The following is a 23545-nucleotide window of genomic DNA, read 5'->3' on the forward strand; positions in this document are numbered from 1 at the left end:
CCAACTTCTTCTTTTGGTGGAGACTTAAGGTGCTCCTTGAGATGTTGGAATGGGATTAGAGCCGTGTCGGTTTTGGTTTCAAGAGTAGTTACCTCTTGGCTTGAAGACTCATCTTCTGATGACGCATCCAGGAACGTCACATAACAGGGACCCTCTGACGCCTGTTGGGTTGGTGGGATTGGTGCTTGTTGGCACGGTGCATCATCATCATCTTTGCTTGGCAAAGATGGGTTAGGACAGCATGAGCCACTGCTGAAAGACGGCTTGTTCTTCTTAACCCGTGTCTTATAAAGATTTTGTATATGAGAAGATCCATTTACCAGACCAAATGGTACCATCGCCATTCTGTCCCACAGCATGAGCTTGTCTGCTTCTGATGCTTCTGGAACTTCTTTTCCAAATGTATCCTCTTCGGATGGAATAGACTCTTCTGGCTCACCTTCATAACCTTCATCGTCCATATCATATTCATCCTCTTCTATCTCTATCTCTGCTTCTGCTTCTGTCTCTGCTTCTGTCTCTGTAGGAGAAGAACAGGTTCTCTGTTTCCTCTTCTGCCTCTATCTCTGTCTCTGCTATGGCCATGTAACAGGGAGAGCAGTACATCCATGCTTCTATCTCACTATCAGAAGTGATTTCGAAAATCGTTCCTGGTTCAGGCAGGAAGTATTCTCCCATTGATAATGGCTTTGCATCTTTTGGGAGTCGGCTTACAGTATCCACTGTTAAGGAACGTGCCACTGTTTTCTTGGGAAGGATTTGTTTGACAGTATCTTCGTCTACTGATGTTCCATCTGTAGCCTCATTAGGCGAGTCAGAAGATAATTCCAAGGAGGTGGATCCATGTCCTTTTTGAGAACCATATAGCTTCAGCACCACTTTATTGGGTCCTCTACCCAAGGTCAAGGTTCCTTTGAACCAATCCGTCCTTGCTCTGGCTTCAAAAAGCCATGGTCTGCCCAGTAACAGAGGATAGGATGTGCCATAAGAGTTTGGCTTCACCACCAGATAGGTTAGCCAATAATCTTTTCCAGCCACTATAGTCTTCACATATGGGAGAATACCCAAAGGTTTAATTCTTCTCTGATCCGCCAATCTGATGAGCCATTGGGTGGGTTGCACACCTTGTAGGCCTAGATCCTTCATTGTCACATCCGTCATAATGTTCACTGATGATCCTCCATCAATCAGTGCATTTGCAATAAAGTAGCCTTCTATCCACACGCCAGTCTTTGGGGTACCCGGATCTAGGAAGGCGTTAGCCACATCCACTTCTTTTACAGGCTCTAGAGCTTTATTGGACTTTGTTGCTGTTGAAGGAGCAATCCTTAAGCCACGTCTTCTTGTCAGTATACTTTTGAACCTTTTTCGACAACTGGGAGACAACATCAATAATTGTCAAAATGTGAGGTTTGGTTTAAAGGTATCTAGATCTTTGACCAGATCGTATTCCTTAATAGCATCCATTGGCTTCTCTAACCGGTTAGGGAATGGGGTAACACCCATTTTCATTTTCCCTCTTTCTTCCAACAGAGGAATCATGGGAACTTCTTCTGCCACTTGTGGCACTTCCTCCTCTTCTATCTCCTGGACCTCTGGTCCTGTCTCTGGAACTATCTTTGTAACTCTCTGTGGCACTACAGTGCTCTGTACGGCACTGTCAGGCTCTGTTCTGTTCTGTTCTTCTGGTGGAAGATTGAACTTCACTGTTCTGGCAGGAGGATTATTTTCTTTCTGGATAGGTGGTTCCTTTTTCTTTGCATGTGTGATGACAGCAACTTCCAATTCCACTAAATTGGAGGTAGGCTCTTGGGCCTTGGCCGGACTATCAATAGCACTGTTTTTCACTGGGGCTGGGCTTGGACAGTCTTTTGCAGTGTGGCCTTCTCCTTTGCATCGACTGCATAAGGGCTTGTAATCCACTGACCTTCTGGGATTTGGACAATTTGGTGAGATGTGTCCCTTTTCTCCACATCTATAACACTCCACTTCTGATCTCTGACCACCACCAGACTGTCTTCCTCTGTAACTTTGGGATGGAAACCTTCTAGGTCCGAAATTAGGACCAAACTCTCTAGGCTTGGGTCCAATATCCTGTGTTGTCATTTTGGATTCCAGCAAGTTGAATCGTGCGTCTTCTTCCTTCCTTCTCCTATCATGCATCTCTTTCAGAGAGAAAATGTCCTCTGTATGGTTCTTCCGCAAACAGTAGGAACAGAAGGCTCGAGGGATGGTTGGTTTTCGTGTACATTCAGTGGCTAAATGACCTACTTGATGACACTTACCACACCAATTATTTGACCGTATCACATCTCTTCCTGCTCCTGCAATGTTGGATATGCTCGCAGTATTCACTTTCAACGTCTGTAGCTGTTCTGTAATCACATCCATCAACTCCTTTTTGATATTTGCAACTGAGTTGGATAAGTAATCCTTCAAGCTTTCTCCTCCTGAGGTATTGGCATTAGGGTTTTGAGGAGTCTCTGTAATCACTGCATAAACAGGTTGGGCTGGTACAGAGGGGTCTCTGTTCTGGTTCTGATTCAGAGCTCCTGTTTGAACTGTTGGCTGTTGGCTCCAGTTGGTAGGGTTCCACTGTCTGCTGATTTGGCATTGGGAAAATTGGTTGGGACCATTGTTGTTGTGGTTGAACCATCATTTGAGGCATTGATTGTGCCCACTGTGGATTTAGTGCACTGTACTGTGATACTGGGGGCATTTGTTGTTGGCAAGGGTAGGGGACTGTCCCTGGGACTGCATTTGGTGGGTACATCGTTCCTGGCATCAGAGGAGGTAGGACTCCTCTTCCTGGATTCATCACCAATCTAGCTTCCACTTCATCATACAGTCTTGCACATTCTGTTGCAGCTTGCAGTGTGGCTGGTCTTTGCAGCTCCACAAACTTACGGACTTCTGGTTGTAATCCTCTGAGAAACACCCCCTTCTGAATGCCATCATCTAGATTATGGTTAGTACATCTCTTCAGGATGGATTCCATTCGTGAGACATAAGCTTCTACTCTTTCTCCAGAGGACTGACTTAAATTCATAAATTCCTCTCGCATCCGCTCTTCAAAACCTTCACGCTTGAATTTAGTGAGGAAGGCCAACTTCACGTCGTCCCATGTGCCAAAAGTTCCTGCTACTTGTCTCTCATACCACTGAAACGCCGCGCCCTTGAAAGTGGCGGGGAATATTGCTAACCAATGCTCAGGGGTTCTGGCATTGTTAGCCACACATGCTACCATAAACTCTGCTACATGAAGATCGGGGTCTTCATTGTACTCTCCCTTAAAAACTGGCAATGGAACTACATTCGTTGGCCTGTCATCAATATTTCCAGGACGGATCTGGCTTGGAAGTGGACCTCCAGCAGGAGGAGGAAGGGCTTGATGTGCCATTGGGACTTCTGTAAATAGTTCCGCAAGGGCGTCAAAGGCGGCTTCTGCTGTGAGCTCGTTCTCAACCTTGATTTTTACTTTCTCTCTTCTCACGTACCTCTGGACTCGTTCTAACGCTTGTCTCTTTATTGCGTCATTCATCAGGGGGTTGGCTCCACTATGTTGTTAGTGCTCCACAGAGGGTTAACAGAAGGCTTCAGTCTCTGGAGGATTGTCTTGCCAACATTTCTTCTACTTCTTCCTTTTTCACATCTCTGAATTCTGCTTTCATGCCACTGCACAAAGGAAGGTATTCGGTTCTGAAGGTGTCAAAATGCATCCGTCTAAGCATTGTGGTGGTGCCATCATCATAGTAATGCCAGCTTCTGATGGTTTCAACAGTGTATATTGTGAAAAACACTATGTCTACCAACGTCCAGTGGGTTGCTAATTGAACAAACATAAGATTATCAGTACACCAAGCATCCCATGTATCTTGCTGTTGAGCATCCACGAACAAATTCCAACTCTTTTCCTTCTTGTTTTTGTGAACCTCTACAGACCAAGACTCCTGAAGCTTCTTCACAATCTCCCACTTGATGATGTTCGGAAACTTCTCAATGAATGCTAAATCTTCCATGTATGGTCATTCTCTCTGTTTCTGCTCTTTAGTTTGTTCCCAAACAGTTTGCCACCAAGATGCAAGTTTCTGTTGCTTCAACAGGAAGAGGAAACTGTCCACCACATAGAGCATGCATCATGATGGTGATGTGTTTCCGCCATTGTGGGATGAACTTCTTGTGGAAAGTAGCTTTGATTATAAGAAACTCCAACTCCTCAGTGGAAGAAGGAACTTTACAAACATCCATTGAATTCTTCTCTTCTTGGCAATGCCATTTCCTTCATTTTCAGCCTCTTCTGGTGCTTGTTGATGGCAAGCTTCCCCGGCTGCACACCAAAAACATGGAGCCCCAAGAGGAACACCAAGGAAAAGGGAATTCTCTTGCAAGAAAATCTATCTTGTAACATCAACAAGATGGTTTATTATGTTTCATATTATCACAATGAAGAAAAGAACACCATGCACAACAAATCTTCATATAGCATCATGTAGATCTCCCACGGATTTGATAGAATCAATCATATTCTTCAATATCTTCAAAAAATCCATCAATAGAACAAAGAAAGCAAAGGAATACACCATCTTTGAATGGAAATACATCACATAGTATTCATCTTCAATATCTTCATAGTCTTCTCTCTCAATCTCTCACATACAATCACTCTGTTCAGTAGAATTGACTATCTCTGACTCTCTCTCTCTCTCTCCATCAATAATACATCATATCCTCACTACAATCTCTCAAAATCACTCTCAATAATCCTTCTTAGATCTTGGATACCCCTCCCAAGAGGTATGTCTGATATGAAGAGTCACCAGAGCCACTACAGTGTCCTTTCATAGCTCACTGCTGTCACTTCACTCTAGTCTTCACTTGAGTCTTCTGCAGCTACTTCTTTCACTTCGTTAAGCTCTTTTACACTTGTATTCACCTCTTTCCAAGGCTAGAAAACTTTCCCAAGCTACACTCTCATCCAACAGAACACATACAGAAGCATACAGAACAGTCACAGAACAGTACCAAAATAGCTACAATACAGAACAGAACAGAAACAGAAGCTCTACAGAAGACCTACAGAAGGTTACAGAAGGTCACAGAAGGTCATCAAAACCTCATAACCCATACTCAAACCATTCCAAACTCTCAAAAACTATTCAATAAGCTTTCACAAGATCTCAATCTTCATCAATCATCAACCCACCCCTCCTTATAGAAGACAATCAGAACAAAACAGAACAAAACAGAAACTATACAGAAGGTATACAGAACCAATCAGAACCTATCAGAACATCACAGAACCACTGATAAACATCATAAACTTCCAAAACACAATCAATATAATCCAAAACACTCTCAAACCACTTCCAAACTAATCAATCATCTCATAAAATCAACCATTTAGCTCTCAAAAACAACAAAAATCAGCCAAAAAACAAGTCATTTCAACACTCAACAGGTCTCTATTAACTTGATGAATAGGGCACTTTCATCAGATCATTACAATCACTCGATGTCATTTAGTGTTCAATCAGAACACAATATCTAGTGGCTAGGAGCATTCGAAGTAGATACAGAGGATTTTTATATATTGTATTGGGTTTTTCATCAAACACCAATACCTAATATTATTAAGAGACAACAAGTAGGAGAAGAGCTATTTGTTGAAGGATTTGGAAACTATAAGATTGAGTGGCACATAGCTGGTGACTCAAAGAGACTCAAATGTATGTACAATGTATCAAAGGGAGCCAACTCTAGATTTCCTTGCCTATATTGCATGTCCCCATCCATAGAGTTGAACTCAAGCAATTGGAATAGAGCTTCCTCTAGGTACAACAAGGATCCACAGTCTAAGCCAGTCCTAGATATTCCTTTAGTGAATTCCCATATCTGTACACTTCATGTGCTTTGTAGGATAATTGAAAAGGTTGTTCATCTTTATATAGGATTTGCATGGAGGCTGAAGCCATTATCAACTAGAATAGATGCTATAACAAAGATTGAAAAAGTCTTATTTGCAATTGGTTTGCATGGTGGTAATGTTGTTATTGAACCAGATCTTCAAAAGTCTAAGGATGGCAATTGTGTTCCCAAAAAGCCATCTATTGGTGGAGTGAAGGCTAGAAGTTTCCTAGACTTTCATGGGAAACTTGGTAAGATAAACTCTAGGAATAGTGGCTCAACTATTAGATACAATTAATGGAAGTATCTACATAATGTAGGTAAGGATCATGCTAATAATGGACAAGCTCGGAATAGAAAAGCCAATGTTTGGAGACAAAGTATTCTTTTATTGTGATAAAACAGAGTGGAATAATGAAGATCTCAAAGACTTCAAAAACCAATTAAACCTTTTTAAAAGGCAATGAAAAAAGCTTAGGATAATCAACACTTCACTCACTATATGGTAAGAAATTTGCATATGTATGTCTCTTTATTGTCCGACTCATATAGGGTTTTTAAACTCTTGTGCAAAGCAAAGATATTCTGAATGGTTACAAACTAGACAAAGAGATGGATTTCAAGAAACCCTTGACATATTTTAGTCTGACTCTGTTGTAGAAGATTCTTTAGTTTCAGGGAATTCACTAGGTCCTCTAAAGGAATCTTTTGTTTCATCCCACTCAATGAGACCCACACATTTCAGGAACTCTTGTTTCCTATAGCTTGGAAGGAGCTTTAAATTCTTGGCATATCCTACATGGGAGAGCAAATAAGAGGCAAGAACTCCAAAGTATCTTGCCCTAGATCCACTGTATCCAAGCATGAAGCCAAAAACTCTTATAGCCTCTTCTTTCTCCACCAAAATTATCTTGTCTGAACCTCTATTGAAAGCTTGGGATCCAATCACCTTGGAGATAGCTTTCAAAGCCATTATTGGTAAGGTTGGAGAGCTTGACAACCTGCTATGATAAATTGTAACTGTTTGATTATTTAAGCTTCCAATAATGACCAAGGCCTTGACTTTTTCCATGACTTTTTCCAAGCTTCAATGGCCTTGAGCCCTTGGCTCTTCCAAGAAAGTTTTCTGTATCTTCAATTTCTATCTGCATAATAAACCACAATAGTATAAGATGTTAGTAGATATATATAACATACTCTAATATAAATCACAAGGGATATCTTAGAATTATCTCTAGGCCTTCCACCACATATCTATCATAAAGTTCCCATGAAGAATTATCTAGAGTTTAAGAGGAGAAAGATACATCAGGGACTTAGAAATTCTATAGTTAATAGGCCTTCCACCACATATCTATTGATTTTCTAGAGTTAATAGGCCTTCCACCACATATCTATTGATTTTCTTCATGCAACTAGAAATTCATCTAGATTTATTTACATCAGAGATATGCTCAATGTTCCCTTTGATTCGCAAGAGCTTTTGAAGGAACTTGAAGATAAATTGAAGGATTTTGGGGAACTTTATGATAGATATGTGGTGGAAGGCCTAGAGATTGAGGGATCTATTGGTGGAGTGAAGGCTAGAAGTTTCCTAGACTTTCATGGGAAACTTGGTAAGATAAACTCTAGGAATAGTGGCTCAACTATCTCTAGAGATAATTCTAGGGACTTAGAAATATAAACTCTAGAATTATCTCTAGGCCTTCCACCACATATCTATCATAAAGTTCCCATGAAGAGCCACTATTCCTAGAGTTTATCTTACCAAGTTTCCCATGAAAGTCTAGGAAACTTCTAGCCTTCACTCCATCAATAAATCCCTCAATCTCTAGGCCTTCCACCACATATCTATCATAAAGTTCCCCAAAATCCTTCAATTTATCTTCAAGTTCCTTCAAAAGCTCTTGCGAATCAAAGGGAACATTGAGCATATCTCTGATGTAAATAAATCTAGATGAATTTCTAGTTGCATGAAGAAAATCAAACATCTTTTCATCATAGGTATCCTCTAGATCCTCCTCCTCCATTCCCTCTAAATACAACTTCCTTTTCATCATCCTAATTACTCACAAAACAAAATCTAGAAAACAAAAAATTGAAATTAGGGGCATAATATACAAATCCACATTTGCTCATATCCAATAGACTAAAGAAAGATTGATTAAAAAATTTGACATGAATTGAAACTTTATGCAACCTTATAAAACCTATAATATACAAGATGAAATGATTGAAATGAATGAATGAAATGAAATTTAGTCAAAACCTATAATATACATGATGAATGAAATGAATTGAAACTCTATGCAACAGAGAAAGCATGAAATTCCAAGTCTCATCGATCAAACTTTGTTTAACATTCACGACTCATGAAACACAAAAACAATTATTCAGACGGCCTCACAGTTTACAAAATCGTGTTTCACACATCAGTTTGACAAAAAATTTGACAAATTCACATTTTATACAATCGAAAATTTTGAATAAAACAATGCATCAAGAACATCAAAACCCTATCGTTTAACATGTGTACCACACCAATATTGATAGAAAAACAAAGTAAAACCCTTATAGAATTTCTAAGTCCCTGATGTATCTTTCTCCTCTTAAACCAACTAACATCTTCAATGCCTCAAAATTCAGGATTGCAAAGAAAAATATTAAGAAAAGTGTGATACCTGATATTTGCATGCCTTCTCCTGAGAATAAGTGGTTTTCTATGAGAATATGCTTGGTATGGCCTTGTGATGCTTACAAGATAAATAGCAAGTCGAAGACAATACAAGATACATGAAAGAAATATTAACCAAAACTCAAACTTAAGTGTTCATATATATATGCCAACGGTTACTGCACATTTGATCAAAAAGTACATTGCACTAATTTGGAGGAGATGCAATTAAAAAGAAAATGGTAAAAACTTAAAAATTGGAGCAATATAAGCGCTATCATGTCGAAAAATTAAGTGACACGTGGCACAACTTCCCATGCAAAAACGGTCTATAGTCGCATGTGTAAAATTAACTACGTATTATAGCAGCGACACGTGTAAACAAACATCCTTATAAATCCGATTTCTAAACTGCAAAATAGTTTTTTCGAAGACAAAGCTCTCTCTCTCTGCTGAAATATACCAACACAACAATAATTTGATCGTAGTACAAAATTATTCTTTCGTGCAAGGCTACTGAAGAAGGTTTCATCGCCCAGCATACGTATTGAACACTCGAGAATGTAAGGTTTTTATTAAAATACGAGTTAGCTCTGAATCACTTAACAATTCCTACCAAATCATCCCCAAAAATGCCAAACATATGAACCGCGATTAGCCATGGCTCTTCACATTGGCAAGAGCTATTTCACGCTTCATACGTATTAAATTTGAGATTGTGTTGGTTTCTCTTGTCCATGTGAGGCCCCCTCACGTTTCATGCAACTTAGGCATGCATTGTTCCTATTGTGATGTATGAAACATGATGGGTGTTAGATTTCGCTTATCCATGTGAGGCGTCCTCGCATTGCATTGTTTCTGTTGTGATGTATGAAACACGATGGGTGTTAGGTTCTCTTGTCCTGTGAAGTTCTCTGGTCCAAAAGGCCTTCTCGCATTCCATATGACTTAGGCGTGCATCGTTTCTCCTCTGATGTATGAAATGCGATAGGGTGTTAAGTTCTCTGGTCCAAAAGGCCTCCTCGGGTTTCATACATCTTGTGCATTGTTTTATTGAAATTGGATTTAGACTATGTGATTAGTGTTTGCTTGCTTTTTATTGATTGTAGATGAAATGATATGAGAGATTTGGGTATCTTTCCTAATTTGTTTGTATTATTTATTTTTTTGGATGTTTCTGATGGCTAGAACTAAGGCCACTACAAGGAAGCAAAAAGTTAATCCTAGAGGTCTTGCTTCAAAGATCCATCAATCCTCCAAGTCTTCCAAATTTACAAGGAAATCAAAGCCAAGAATAAGGTTCTCACAGCATGTGAGGTGCCTTAAGGAGATTAGAAGTGCAATGAAGGCTCTGAATAATGCAATTCCAAAGCTGCCTTTTCAGAGGCTTGTCAGAGAAATTTGTGACGAGCATAGTCTACATAGTCTTAGATGGACTAGGGCAGCTCTTAACTGTATTCAGGAGGTTAGATAAGATTTTTTTATTGAGTTTTTCCAAGATTCTTATATATGTGCTGCTCATGCACATAGGCTTACGCTTATGGATAAAGACATGATAATTCTCAGGAGATTGAGATACAGGTTTTCAAAGGTCTTTGAGCCAGTCCCTCTTTCTGATATGAAGGCTTTTAATATTTTAAATGTTCCTCCATATAGAAAGAAGAAAAATGATCCTAGTCTGAAGGTTGAAGATGTTACACATGTAAATGACACAATACAACATGAGAAAGAGGAAAAGGCCACAGAAGAGCACGCAGATAAATGGAGGGTGTATAAAAGAAAGAAGAAAGAAGAAAAGGAAGTTGAACAACTCCCATCTTTTGAAGAGGAATTATCTACCCTTCTTGAAAGGGCTGACCCTAAGGGCTTCAATGTTTGTTACTTTTTACCTGGTGATATTAACAAAAGATCTGATATGGTATTTTTCGACTATAATTGTGTTCAAATTCTCAAGAATAAAGTGAGAGAAATAAATGTCTCAATTCTTCTTACTGGGATGAGGTATAGTATACTAAAATTTATTTTTCCTCACCATATTTTTCTAGCAATAGACTTTCATATTGATGCTTACTATCTCCATTCCTTTGCTAGGTGTGTAATGCATGAGCTCCTCTTTGATATACAACAAAAGATTGTGATTCTTAATCCATCTATCTATACAATATGAGGAGTGAGCTTGATGCAAGTACTTTTGACCATTAGTTCAATTCAATTGACTATGAATCTTTGGAGCTTCTTCTAATTCCATACAATGAAAAGTAAGTAATTTGATATTTGTTAGATTTTATGAAATCTTGTTTTGCTAGATTATTGAAATATTTTTATTTTCACTTCTCATTGGAGACTAATTGAAATAGACTGTGTGGAGAGGAAATGTTTCCTCATCAATTCTATAAAAGGAAGTTAGGGAAATGCCAAGTTGTAAGTTATATAATCTAGGGTCTCCTTGATATTTTGATCTTTTTGTTACAAGTACTCTAAATATTTTGATCTTTTTTTTGTAATAACGCTAAGTTATGTTGCATTTTTGGTACAGAGTTGTAAAAAGATTGATTGAAGTGTTAGAGAAAAAGCCTCCCATGTCTTCTGACTTACTTACAACAATGCAATATAGACAAGTTGCGGTAAGGTCTTGATTAATATGGTTGGAACATACTAAGAAAATTTATTCTAAAAACTACCATAAACAAGTTCCATAGTATTACTTTATATTGTTAATTGCAATGTCCTCATCAAGATGATAGTTACTCTTGTAGTTGGAGAGTAATTGTAAATGCAAGAAGATTGGTTCAGTTTATTTATCTCAATGATGATAAACTTATAAAGGTAATGTGAAACATACTAAAATTTAAGATAGAATTTTATTACAAAATAGTCCATTGTAAAAAATAACAATGAACTAAAAATATTTACTTACAAATGTATGACAGTTTACAAAGGATTGCTATACAAGTGAGCATGTTTGGTATATAAGAACAAAGCTCATGAAGTACATAATGGCCATTTGTATAGAACCGATAAGAATGGACAATAGTGGGGGTTTGGACATTGAAGGAGAGGAGGTGCATGTAACTATAGCATGTGGAGCTATGCCTTCAATACCCAAGGCAACCAAAACATCAAAGATAGGCAAAAGGACTCCTAGAAAGGATGTTCCTTCTCCTAAGAAAAGTTCTCCAAAAATGTAGATTTGCCTCAGATTTTAAGCCCTTGTGTAGTATAAGTCATGGAGATGGCTAAAAAAATTTTATACATGTATTTTAAATTGATAGAAAAAAAATGTTATAAATGTTTATTAATTAAGAAGTGAAATCAGATATACACTCAAATGTTTATTAATCAAGAAGTGAAATCAGATATACACCTAAGTGGATATAAAATGATATAAAAACTTACTCGTTTGTTATTAAGTTGGAACACAAATGAGTATGGTAGTTCAATATCTTCATTCTATAAATCCATTCTCACTTGATGTAGCGTATATGATGATCTAAGCTTTAGGATTGCAATAATGCCCTCATTGTACCAAACATCAAGATCCACTATAGGATCTTTGCTAAAATTATCAAGATTTTGGTCTAAAGCAACCAGACTACCACCAACGTAATGCCATCTACTACAGTATAAACTAAGGATGAAATTTTGAGTAGCAATCATATATTTACAAGCTATAGAGTCTTGATCTACCTTATATATAATTTTCTCTTCTATCCTAGTGTCCCATCTTTCATCAACAAATTGTATAACATGATCATATGCTAGTCTCTTCATTGAAAGCATAGCCTTTGATTTATTATCTCAGCATTAGAAAAGAAGTCAAAAAATATATTAATAGGCATGAACAAAGTAACTTTGCTTAGCCTTCTTGAGCTACTAGCTTTTAATGCTCTTTGTATCTCAGAAAATATTTTACATCTATAGCCCTCACTAGTAGCTGGACTTGGAAAAGGGCACTCAAAGCTTGAAAATTTTTGCAAAGGAAGGGGGGACATTGATCCCCATTGGCTACGTTGCATGGGGACAATATAAGAATGGTCATAGAAGAATATTCCATTCTCTGCAAGCTCTATCTTCTTTCTACCTTTGTACATCTCTTCTCTAATCAAGCCATGCATCACATTAATCACATCAACAATAGACTCGATCCGTTGCTATTCCTCAAGATTAGAGGGATAGACATCTACAAGACAAATGAAAAAATATTATAATGGAAAACCTTAAACCAAGTTCAAGAAAAGAAAGAATTTAAGAATCAAATCCTTACAATTTGGTTTATGCATTGGAAGATTTGAACTTCCAGGTTCCAAATATAGCTCTCTATGCATAAACACATGTTGCATGAGAACCTCTTTTATGCTATTCTTATTTACTCCAAGCTTGAAATCTTGGATTCTACCCTTCCAAGCAAAGATGCACAAGCTCTCACATCTTTGCCTTTTCCCACGTTTTGCCTATTGCATGGCAATCCAACTGCCTTTGCTAATGATTGTAGGAATCCATCTTCCATCTTTTTGGAATGAGTTAAACATTGATATGGATGTGATTTGGGAGCTTGCATGTCTTGTTGAAGGTCGAATTTCTGTATCCATGGCAAAGAGAGAGAGAGAGAGAGAGAGAGAGAGAGAGAGAGAGAGAGAGAGAGAGAGAGAGAGAGAGAGAGAGAGAGAGAGAGAGACAGAGAGAGCTAAGCTACCACAAGAAAGAAGGGAAAAACACGAGAGGGATAAAAGAAAGGAGGGAAAAAAATAAGTGCCAAGCTCTTTATTAATTTGAATTTAGATTAAACATGTCATTATCATTAATCCAGATATATCATTAAATAAAAGTGGTGGGAAATATATATCATTAATGCAAAAAATATCATAATCATGAATATAAGAGGCTAAAAATAGATATTGATAATACAAAGTTGTAATATTATTATATATATATATCTTTTGTAAAATGATTTTTGGTATTTTTTAAAATAGAACTTCCGTTACAGAGGCTCTACTCCTATTGGTCTAGAGCACTCTTTCTCTATCTCCTAAAAGGCACTTTTGAGACCTCAAAACTCCCCTAATGAACTCAAGAGACAACGCATCTCTTCGAGCCATTTCAAAAGAAACTAGAACACATGTGGTATGATATTGCACTATAAGTAGTCAACTCATAATCATGGCCAGATAGTGTCATGCCATCTATTTTTGTTGTAATATGATCCCATGTATTGTGAGACTATGTCTCTTAGATCAATTATCAAATCATGCAAACTTGAATCACCTAAGGAGTTTCTACAATACTCAGTCTTGGACAAAATCCTAATTGAAGACACATTGCCCAGTCACTTTAAGGGACCCTTTTTGCTCAACAACATCACATCTTACCTATGTGTTCAAGGTCCTTTAAACCAAACCAAACACAAAAAGAACACACACACACACACACACATTAACCGACTCTTCCAAGCTCAAAATCTTGAACTCTTCTTTTACAATGGGAGGAAAGCTAAAAGATATTCGGTGTCCTCCACATCCTCCATACATCAAGACTTTGACCACTACAAATGGGTAAATTTTTTGGTATTAATAACTTTAATGGGGACATTTTCTTGTCATCTTGTAGATGATAGCTCAACAACCCCTTCCACTCAGGCCCACACCACTTGTAGGGTTGGCTAGATACCCTTGAACAAACACAAGATCGTATTCTCCACACAAAAAAAAACAAGAATTTAACATATAAATGAGGATGTGGGGAGTAGATCCTCTTCAATTCCAAACATTAAATCATCTTGAGAGCCTTATTACAAGTACCAAACCACCAAGGAGCTCATAGCCAATTTTGGATTAGCTAATGATGTTAGGGCCATATGAACTCAAATTCCCTTTATGACATGTGAAGGTCTCATAAGGAATTATGACCTAGCACAAGAACTAGCAAGTTCATCTACTCATTGAAATTTGGCTAGCACTATTAAGTCATAGAGGTAAAAATCAAGTTCACTTCAAAGATGATAAAATAGATCATATGAATCAAAGCAAGAACATGGAAATGTGTCAAAATAGGGCAAATGCCCTAGCTGTCATCACAAAGATGGGATGGACCAGTGCTAAAAAATGAAGGGTCCTATTGAAGGCTATCATAGAAGAAGAATTAAGGGTTGTAGCACACATGTTCCATTACTTGTTCAGCTATAAAAAAGCCACAAGCATTCTAGTAAGAATACCATAATGGTTATTGGGGATATCATGGTAGGGAATTTGGTCAATTAGGATCTCAACATCTTGAGGACTGAATGGATCACTAGATTTCTAGCCAAAGTCCACAAGGTTCTCCTCAAGGATCCAAGGGTGAAGCACAATCACACGAAAACAAGAAACAACATCATCAATTATGGTAGTGATCTCACCGAGTTCATTGCCATCAAATTAGGAGTCTCCCTCCAAGAGACCTTGCCATTAGATTATATCAACCAATTTGCACCACAAAAGCACTTAACTAGAGAAAAAGGCACCCAAGAGAAGGAAGAGGGATAGAGAAAAGAAGCAGAAAACCCAAACCATAGTGAAGAACATATCAAGAAACAAAAGAAGCAAAGAGAAGTGGAGTAAGCTCATTGTCAGAGCACTCTAAAAAAGGGGAAACCAAAAAGAGCAGTGGGAAATAATTCATGCCGCTAAAGAGCCAAATAAAAGTGGAGGAAACCAGAGGCTATAATGAAGAAGAGTCTAGAGGACTATGGGAGAGCTACATGAAACCTATAAGAAAACAATGCAGAAAAAAGATTAGTCCCTTCCATAGTAGGTCGTAGAGATCCTAGCCAAAAGAGGGAAGGGTAGTTCTAGAAAGTGGAAATAGAAAGCAGTACATGACCCTCATCTTGTTGACTCACTAACCCAAGTATTAATAGAAGAAACGGGGGATATGCAAGCACAAATAACTAAATTTTCTAAGGAAAAATCAACACAAGAATTCACTACCACAAACAAGGAAGAATGACAACATCCTCTTGACTCCATTAGGAATCCACAAGAGCTAGCTACAAGACAAACCATGAGAGTTGGACTAGGAGCCTTTGAGCAATTGTATGAGGAAGTCAAAAGAGACATAACGGAAGCAATCAAAGAAGAATGGGAACTTCAAGACCATCAAGATGAGATCCAAGAGGCCTACACGAAGTTCGTTTTATACAATCAAACTAGATAGTCTAGGACCTTTAGACTCAGCTCAAAGGATGCAACTTAATAGCTAAAGCCAGGGAGGAAGAAGTGAAAAGGTTGCAAAAGTAGCAAGAAGAGAGCAAGGGAGCAATGAGTGAAAGCCACGCTTGAGCTTGCAAAGCAAAGACGGCCCTCCATGAGAGAGACAAATAGGAGCATTAGTAGGTACAATGTCAAATGTAGCTACAAGCCTCATTCGAGTTTTTTTTTTTTGGTGGAAAATGAGACTCAAATAATCTATAAAGGGACCTATATGAAATTATCCATTGACTTCTATTACACAAGCTTGCAGGATACCATAGCTACAAGCCCCATTGGAGCTACTGGCTTAGTGGAAAATGAGACTCAAAGACTCTATAAGGGCACCTTGATGAAATTATCCATAAACTTAGGTATTAAACCACCTAAATGTATCTTTCCAAGGAATCCATAGTTTTCTAGGGATGGGTCCCATATCTTTTCACATGAAAGAAGAGTATTTGATAAACCACACAAAGTGGAGCATTACTAGCTTTTCTATGCCAACTCTAGAAGTATATTGAGAAACTTTGATTGGTCTTTGAAAGGTGTACCAACTCTTCACACACACACACACACACACACACACACACACACACACACACACACACACACACACACACACACACACACACACACACACACACACACACACACACACACACACACACACACACACACACACACACACACACACACACACACACACACACACACACACACACACACACACACACACACACACACACACACACACACACACACACACACACACACACACACACACACACACACACACACACACACAGAGAGAGAGAGAGAGAGAGCCGCATACAAATTTTCAAGGATAGCTTTCTCATTTTCATAATTATATTACCCTTGAAATCTCTTCAATATGAAACCTCTCTCTACCTTGTGCCACAAAGGCTTGGGGGGTTTCTCCTTGGTTTGGGAATCACCCAAGCAAGCCTTTAAATAATAAACAGTAAAGATTTGAGTGAAACACCATTCTTATTGACTCTATTGATGCTTATAATAAACTTTGATGAGTGTATGCATTGGAGTGCATGCGAGAATCTTGCTATTGTTTGATTATAGACTTAACTATCACTTTGGATCATTCGGTCCATCAAGAGAATGACACTTTTGCATATATACTAATGTTTCTCATCTATTCTCATATTAGAGGGAATAACTAACTTGTTCTATAACTTACTATGTTCTTATAGGTTTCTCACCTATTCTTGCAAGAGTCACTATTAGTGATAGTAGGTGTGAGGAGTTAATAATTGTTCCAATGTGTCAGTGTATGGGATATGAGCATGTGAAATGGTAGACTTACGAGTTTGCTCACTTGCCTATTGGCCCTTGACGTTTTGACTATCTATATATCAAATAGTAGAGCATATAACAAGGCCCCTTTATGATTTGCACCATTAGGTTATGTTTGGTAGCATTTAGTTTGGCCTAAACAATAGCGACTTACCCCATGGGCTAGAGGCCTCTAAGTGTGTGTGCATGCGTGTGTTCGTGTGTGCATGCATGTGTGTGTGGGAGGTGTGTGTGTGTGCACTTGCATGTGCACTGAATGTGTGCATGCATGTATGTGTGTATGCATGTGCAAATGGTGAGTATATATTGAAACATGGCTAAAAATTATAGTGTCTTTATTTATGTGTACATATATCTATGACAATAGTAAATCCTTTTATGTTTTGTGTATAGATGTCTTAGATGGTAATACTCTTTTCAACATTTACGTAGTATCAATCTATGTATTTGTTTATGTGTATATGTGTTCTACAATGTATGTTTGTATGTATATAATTGAGATGTTTATATGATTGGTGTATGAGATCTCTATATACAACCAGGGATCTAAGGAGTTAAGGTAGTTTTTTACAAACATGCATGTGCGCATGAATACACACACATTTATATGTATGCGTGTGCACATTACATATGCATTTGCACTATTAATACTCATTATACTAGAGTGTGAAACAAGTTATCAATATACAGATGCAAGTATGTGATATGAAATGAATGCTAAGTTAGAAAAAGCGATACCAAGGTCTTTTAGTTAAATGTTGAAAATGATAATGAAATAGATGCTAAGTTAGAAAAGGACATACCAAGGGTTTCTAGGTAAATGTTGAAAATGATAAAAAGAAAGTGTTAGGATATTATATATTATGTAATTTGTAGAGGGGAAAAGGTATGGATTCTAACACATATATATTAGAACAAATCATCAAGGGAATAATTGCATTATATCATCATTGCTCTAACATCTTCCCACATTCTTCTATTTTCAATTGTTTTTCTAAAGAAGAGGGTCAATAAAATGTGTACAATTTTCTCTTAGGTAATTTATAAGGTTCACAATTTACTTTGCCTTTGGTAGGATAAAAATGATTGACATACAAGAATGAGTATATCATTCTATTATGACATCAAGCATGACATTCTCTAATATTTTCTTCTTTGCCCACATTAAAGAACAAAAGGCTATAAGTTCAACATTGAGACTATAATGTCATGCATGAGGTAAGCATTGTTTAGACATTTATCATGAAAAAAAGTATTGTGTAGAGGACCAACTCCTATTGTTGAGATTGACCTTTGTTCACATCCCTTTATAGCTTTTTGAGAGCCTTGTCCCAAGAGGGTGAGCCAGGAAAGAATTTATGTAGTAATGGATTAATAGTAATGAAGGTTGCACAAAGTTGATCTAATGCGAGAGATTAAGGCACCTATGGTAAGTGTTGATTGATGATTGGCATGTCATGGTTGGTGAGCATCTTGGTGCTTCGTATTATTTTGTTCAATGCCTACCAAGCCCATAGTTCCTTAAACATATGATTGTCAATGCTAACTTTTTAAAAGGGATAACAAGTGTGATAGCCTTTTTGTGTTTTAAAATGGTATTAGAATTGAATAAAATTTGGCAAAACCTTATTGAATTTAGACAAAAGATAATGTGGGTATATTCATATGTAATTGGGAATACACCTTAATATATAATAAAACTATGAAAAATGCTTGGAATTTGTGGTGGATCCCATGCATAGTCTCAATGCAAAAGAATACTATGAATATTCCTAGTGTGAATATTTACAAGTACATCATGATAGATTGCTTCTAAGGTATCCAAAAAGGAGCATACCCTCTTATATTGTTGTCATGGCCCAAAGGAGTAAGAATGAAGCCCCAAATAGTTTGGAGTAAAATTACTCTTGAAGTTTGTGTTCCTCTTGAGGAGGCTTAAAAAGAAAAGACATGTTCTTAAGGTTAGTTGTAGGCTCCTACAAAGGGCTTTGCTTTGGATTTCTATGTTGTAAGTAAGATCGGTTACTTGATAATGTGTGGCTTGTTGGTTTTAAAGATTAGGTACTTGACGATGTGTAAGCAAGATCGGTTACTTGATAATGTGTAGGCTTTTCGTTTTAAAGATTCCATGTATAGTTGCTCAAAGCATAGCAAATCTTCAAAATGTTTATGCAGCCTCGTAAAGTTTAAGGCCTTAATTTTGATTGGTCACAAAAATAGTGAAATGTTGAATATTAGCTACTAAGATAATTGTTGATGTATACATGCATGCACATGTGTGTGTGCACGTGCATGCACGCACGCACACACACACACACACACATCTTAATTTTTTCACTCAAATAATTCATCTAACCATTCACCCAACCATACTCATATGGATCCCATATGCATACTTTTTCCATTGCAAATGGCATGCATGTAAAATTAAACATGAGAGGAGGAACATGTACCCTAAGGTGGCTACATTGAGGCTTGACTAGCTAATTTTCTTAGAAAGTTTGTGTTTCTCATCGAAGTCCATGAGATATTTCCTCTGATGAAAATGTAGCTTTCAAAATTTGTTCAAAATTTGGTTGTTTGACCTTTAAAATTTGGGTAACTAAGACTACAAGTGAAGAATGGAACCACATAATTGGAATCAGGCTGCCCTAGTGCGAATGAGGATAAAGGCTAAAATTTTGGCTTTGCTAACATTGAGGTCACGCCATAGTTTGGAGGCAGAAAGGGAATGAAAGATGTGAATACGCCATAGTTTGGAGGCGGAAAGGGAATGAAAGACGTGAATAATAATGTTTTTGATGGGCAATGTTTAGAGTTGCGAATGATAAAAGAAACATGTTTGATTGGATGGCTTGATTTGGTTGACAAAAGAGAGTGTCACGACAATAACCAATCCCAGAGTTATAATGACTTCACCTTGTTAACCCCATATTAGCACCACGTTTTTCAGAGGTGCTAATAGGATGAGTTTGGGGTGAAGCTATCCCCACTCACCTTGGACCTTGCCTAGTGCCATCGAGGGTTAGTAGGGGTTCAATTCCTTGCTAACCTTGGTGATGTTAGTAGGGGGAGTGGGGTTAGGAGAGGGAGTTGGGTTGAATTCCCCCTTGCTAACCTTGGTGCGTCCCGGGCCTTAGGCAATTGGGTGCAAACTTTAAATACTAGATCACTTGGATTTAGATTGGGAATTTGGAAAACATTGTAGAACAGTCCAAGATCTATAAAAAATGCAGGTTTTGTAGAAAAACAAGGAAAGGAAAGGGTTATAAAATTGGGTGTAATAAAGAAGGAGGGCAAATCAGCACTATATAAATGTAAGTGGATGGTGAGGCATGTGAAGGAACAACACAGTGTAGGACATACAGCAGGAAGAAGAAGTAGAAGGAAGAAGAAGATCTTGATCAGGCAATCCATGGCGGGTGCTGCTGCCTCCTCCTCGGAATCCGTCCAGCTGCTGACAGTGTGGGCGAGCCCTTTCGCCATCCGGGCCGAGCTGGCCCTCGCCTTCAAAGGCGTGAACTACCAGAAACTGCCCCAGGACCTCTCCCACAAGAGCCAACTCCTGCTGGACAGCAACCCTGTCTACAAGAAGATCCCCGTCCTCCTCCACAACGGCAAGGCCGTCCCCGAATCCTGCCTCATCGTGCAGTATGTCGACGAGGCCTGGCCGTCCTCCGACGCCTCCAAGAATCTGCTCCCCACAGACCCATATGACCGCGCCGTCTCTCGCTTCTGGGGTGATTACGTCGAAAAGAAGGTGAAGTTTCAGTCCCCGCCCTTTCTCTCTGGGTCTTGTATGACAGCAATGGAGAAGAATACACCCTGCAATGATTAAACAACATTAAGCTTCAGGCACGCCGCATTCAAAATTCTGTGCATGGGAGTGCAGAGATACACAGGGGGTACCATATGAAATGAATTTATGCAGAGTAACACTCTCAAAGTTAATTCTGCATGTGCATGTGAGCACATGTGGGTAGGTAAGATGAGGATTGCAGAGTAACGGGTTTGTATGGACATGCCAATGAGATAGATATACATAGGGGGCACCATATGATGAGTCTGTAACGCAGAGTTTTGTTTGCCTATGTGCATATGCGTGCAAGTACATATGAATACAACACAGATAGGTGGCTTACACGCACATGCAGAGACGACAAACATGTTACTCTACATGCATACATTCAACTCATATTGGTGCCCCTATATTGATCTGCGCACTGACATGCACAGTACGCACAAAACCAGCACACCTTTCTCTGTGCATGCCTGTCATGATGTCCCATTGCCCTATGATCTTCTACACATCATGTTAAAGCCATGACCTACACATACTGACTCATTTCACATTGCATGCATGTCTATTCTCGCAGTTCTTCGACGCAGCCATAACCCTATGATCTTCTACACATCATGTTAAAGCCATGACCTACACATACTGACTCATTTCGCATTGCATGCATGTCTATTCTCGCAGTTCTTCGATGCAGCCATAAACATTCTGAGGAAGAAGGGTGAAGAGCAGAAGGCAGCCATAGAGGACACCATGGAGTGCTTGGCAACACTGGAGGAAGCATTCAAGACTGTGTCAAAGGAGGGGCCATTCTTTGGGGGAGGCACGATAGGGTATGTGGACATTGTGTGGGGCCCTTTTGTGGCGTTCTATGAGGCCTTTGAGGCAGTGGGCAAGTTCAAATTCCCCTTTGAGGAGAAGTACCCACGCCTGCATGCCTGGCTTGAGGCTATGAAGGAGGCCCCCAGCATAGCCTCAGCCTGTCCTGAGCCTCAGAAGATCACTGAATACATCCTGCAAATATTTGCTTGATCAGATGAGTGACCTATCTTGGTTGCTCCCAAACTCATCAGCTTCCAAAACCTTACGAGTCCTCACATCAATTATCAGTCGTACACGCTCTCTGATGACTTGATCTAGAGCCCCTCCTGGTCTCTCCCCTCCCCTTCCAATTTCCAAGCCATACCATAGAACTGGAGCTGGTTGTGTGTGCCACGAGTCACACGCCCTTTCACAAACAGTATTTAATATTTGCAATAACCGTATTGCTAAGTTTTGATTTTGGTGCATTTTGCACACCAAGTGTTAATGGCGAGAATAAGCTCAAATCTTTGCATAAAATTTGAAATGAACCTCTTGTAGCACAACTACAAGTGACAAATTAAATTCATGCTATAGTCTATGCAGAGATCCTTCACAAAGTAAGCTCTCTCTTGCACATGGGTCCATGAAAGTTGTGTGTGCACATGTGCATGCACAGGTGCACACGTGCCTACTCTCTCTCTCTCTCTCTCTCTCTCTCTCATGTAGCTAGCCCTTGAGACAATGCCTAGTACAAGGGCTCTATGACAGCTCTATCTAGGAATTTGTAATACCAAACCATATGGGTTTCTTAGATGGACGAAGCTTGTACAGTGTGTTCTCCTCCCAATTTGAGGTGGTGTATAATATACCTTTGAGGGTGTGAACGGTCTTTGTCAAGGCATGGCAATATGTTTTGGAAGTTTTAACATTGACATAAATCTATCATTGCTTCTTGTGTACCATCACAACTCTACCTAGGAGAGAAGCTCAGAGTGTGTATAAGGCTTTCCAGGCTTTCTAATAATGTGAGAAAGTATGCTCCTTAAAAATATGGCATGTTGACCCTCTACAAGTAGTGCCATTGCCCCCCCTCTCACACCCCTCTCCATGAGTACCTTGAAAGACCAAGCTTGAGCAAAGTTTAAAATAAGCATATAAAGACATGACAAGCTTTGCTTCCTCAAAACCCTCATGTTGACTATATACATATAACCTCATTGTTCCTTGATTCTACTAAAAAATCGAACCAAAGGCCTTCCTTTTGAGCTTCTCGGGCTTTCATATTTCATAAGCTTTAATACATTTCATGATGATTAGCATGTTGTGCAGTACATGATATTGTGTACTATGTAATATGCTCAGTAGCTAGGCTAGAAAAGGCGACATTTAGTGGTCACTTGAACACCTATACTTGAGTAGTGATGTTTGAACTTCTTAGGGTGCATAGACTTGGCGTGTCAGGTGGCCTCTAAGCCTACCTTTGCCGTTAAGCGTCAAGGCCTCAGACCAAAAGGTTTGACCCAAGGGTCCCTATAGCTCTATGATATTTTTAAACAACAGTCAATCTAATACCCATCACGAGGAGACCACTTTATGGCCTTCCAAGTACAAGAGTGACCAACATCCCAATTGGTTCATAGACAATGTGTTTGTCTTTTATTCTTTCGTGGCCTCAAGGACCAATACTCTAACACACACCGTTCCCCTTGAACAATGCGGCGTTGGGTTCTAACCTATCAATTTGGGTAGTCATGATTGATCGACCCTAACCCTAAACATTGATGTAGAAAGTCACCTAATTAATTGGGTCCACTT

The 23545-nt window shown here is 38.8% G+C and overlaps 1 protein-coding gene across 1 annotated transcript; it reads left to right on the top strand.

Moving 5' to 3' along the window:
* The first annotated feature begins 20452 nt into the window (after nucleotides 1-20452).
* On the top strand, nucleotides 20453-22203 carry LOC148035232 (glutathione S-transferase U20-like). The gene is made up of 2 exons (XM_087680193.1): nucleotides 20453-20890; nucleotides 21611-22203. Exons 1-2 carry the CDS (start codon nucleotides 20456-20458, stop codon nucleotides 21956-21958), a joined length of 783 nt encoding a protein of 260 aa, XP_087536319.1. The 5' UTR covers nucleotides 20453-20455; the 3' UTR covers nucleotides 21959-22203.
* Nucleotides 22204-23545: the final 1342 nt, after the last annotated feature.

The sequence above is a fragment of the Lygodium microphyllum genome, chromosome 6 (genome assembly GCF_053477565.2).
Source record: "Lygodium microphyllum isolate KBCC chromosome 6, Lygodium_microphyllum_v1.1.10, whole genome shotgun sequence".
Classification (NCBI taxonomy): Eukaryota; Viridiplantae; Streptophyta; class Polypodiopsida; order Schizaeales; family Lygodiaceae; genus Lygodium; species Lygodium microphyllum.

Coding starts and splice junctions, on each gene's coding strand:
- LOC148035232 (XM_087680193.1), top strand. CDS start 20,456: ATGGTGAGGCATGTGAAGGAACAACACAGTGTAGGACATACAGCAGGA. Junction 20,891..21,610: donor GTGATTACGTCGAAAAGAAG/GTGAAGTTTCAG, acceptor CTATTCTCGCAG/TTCTTCGATGCAGCCATAAA.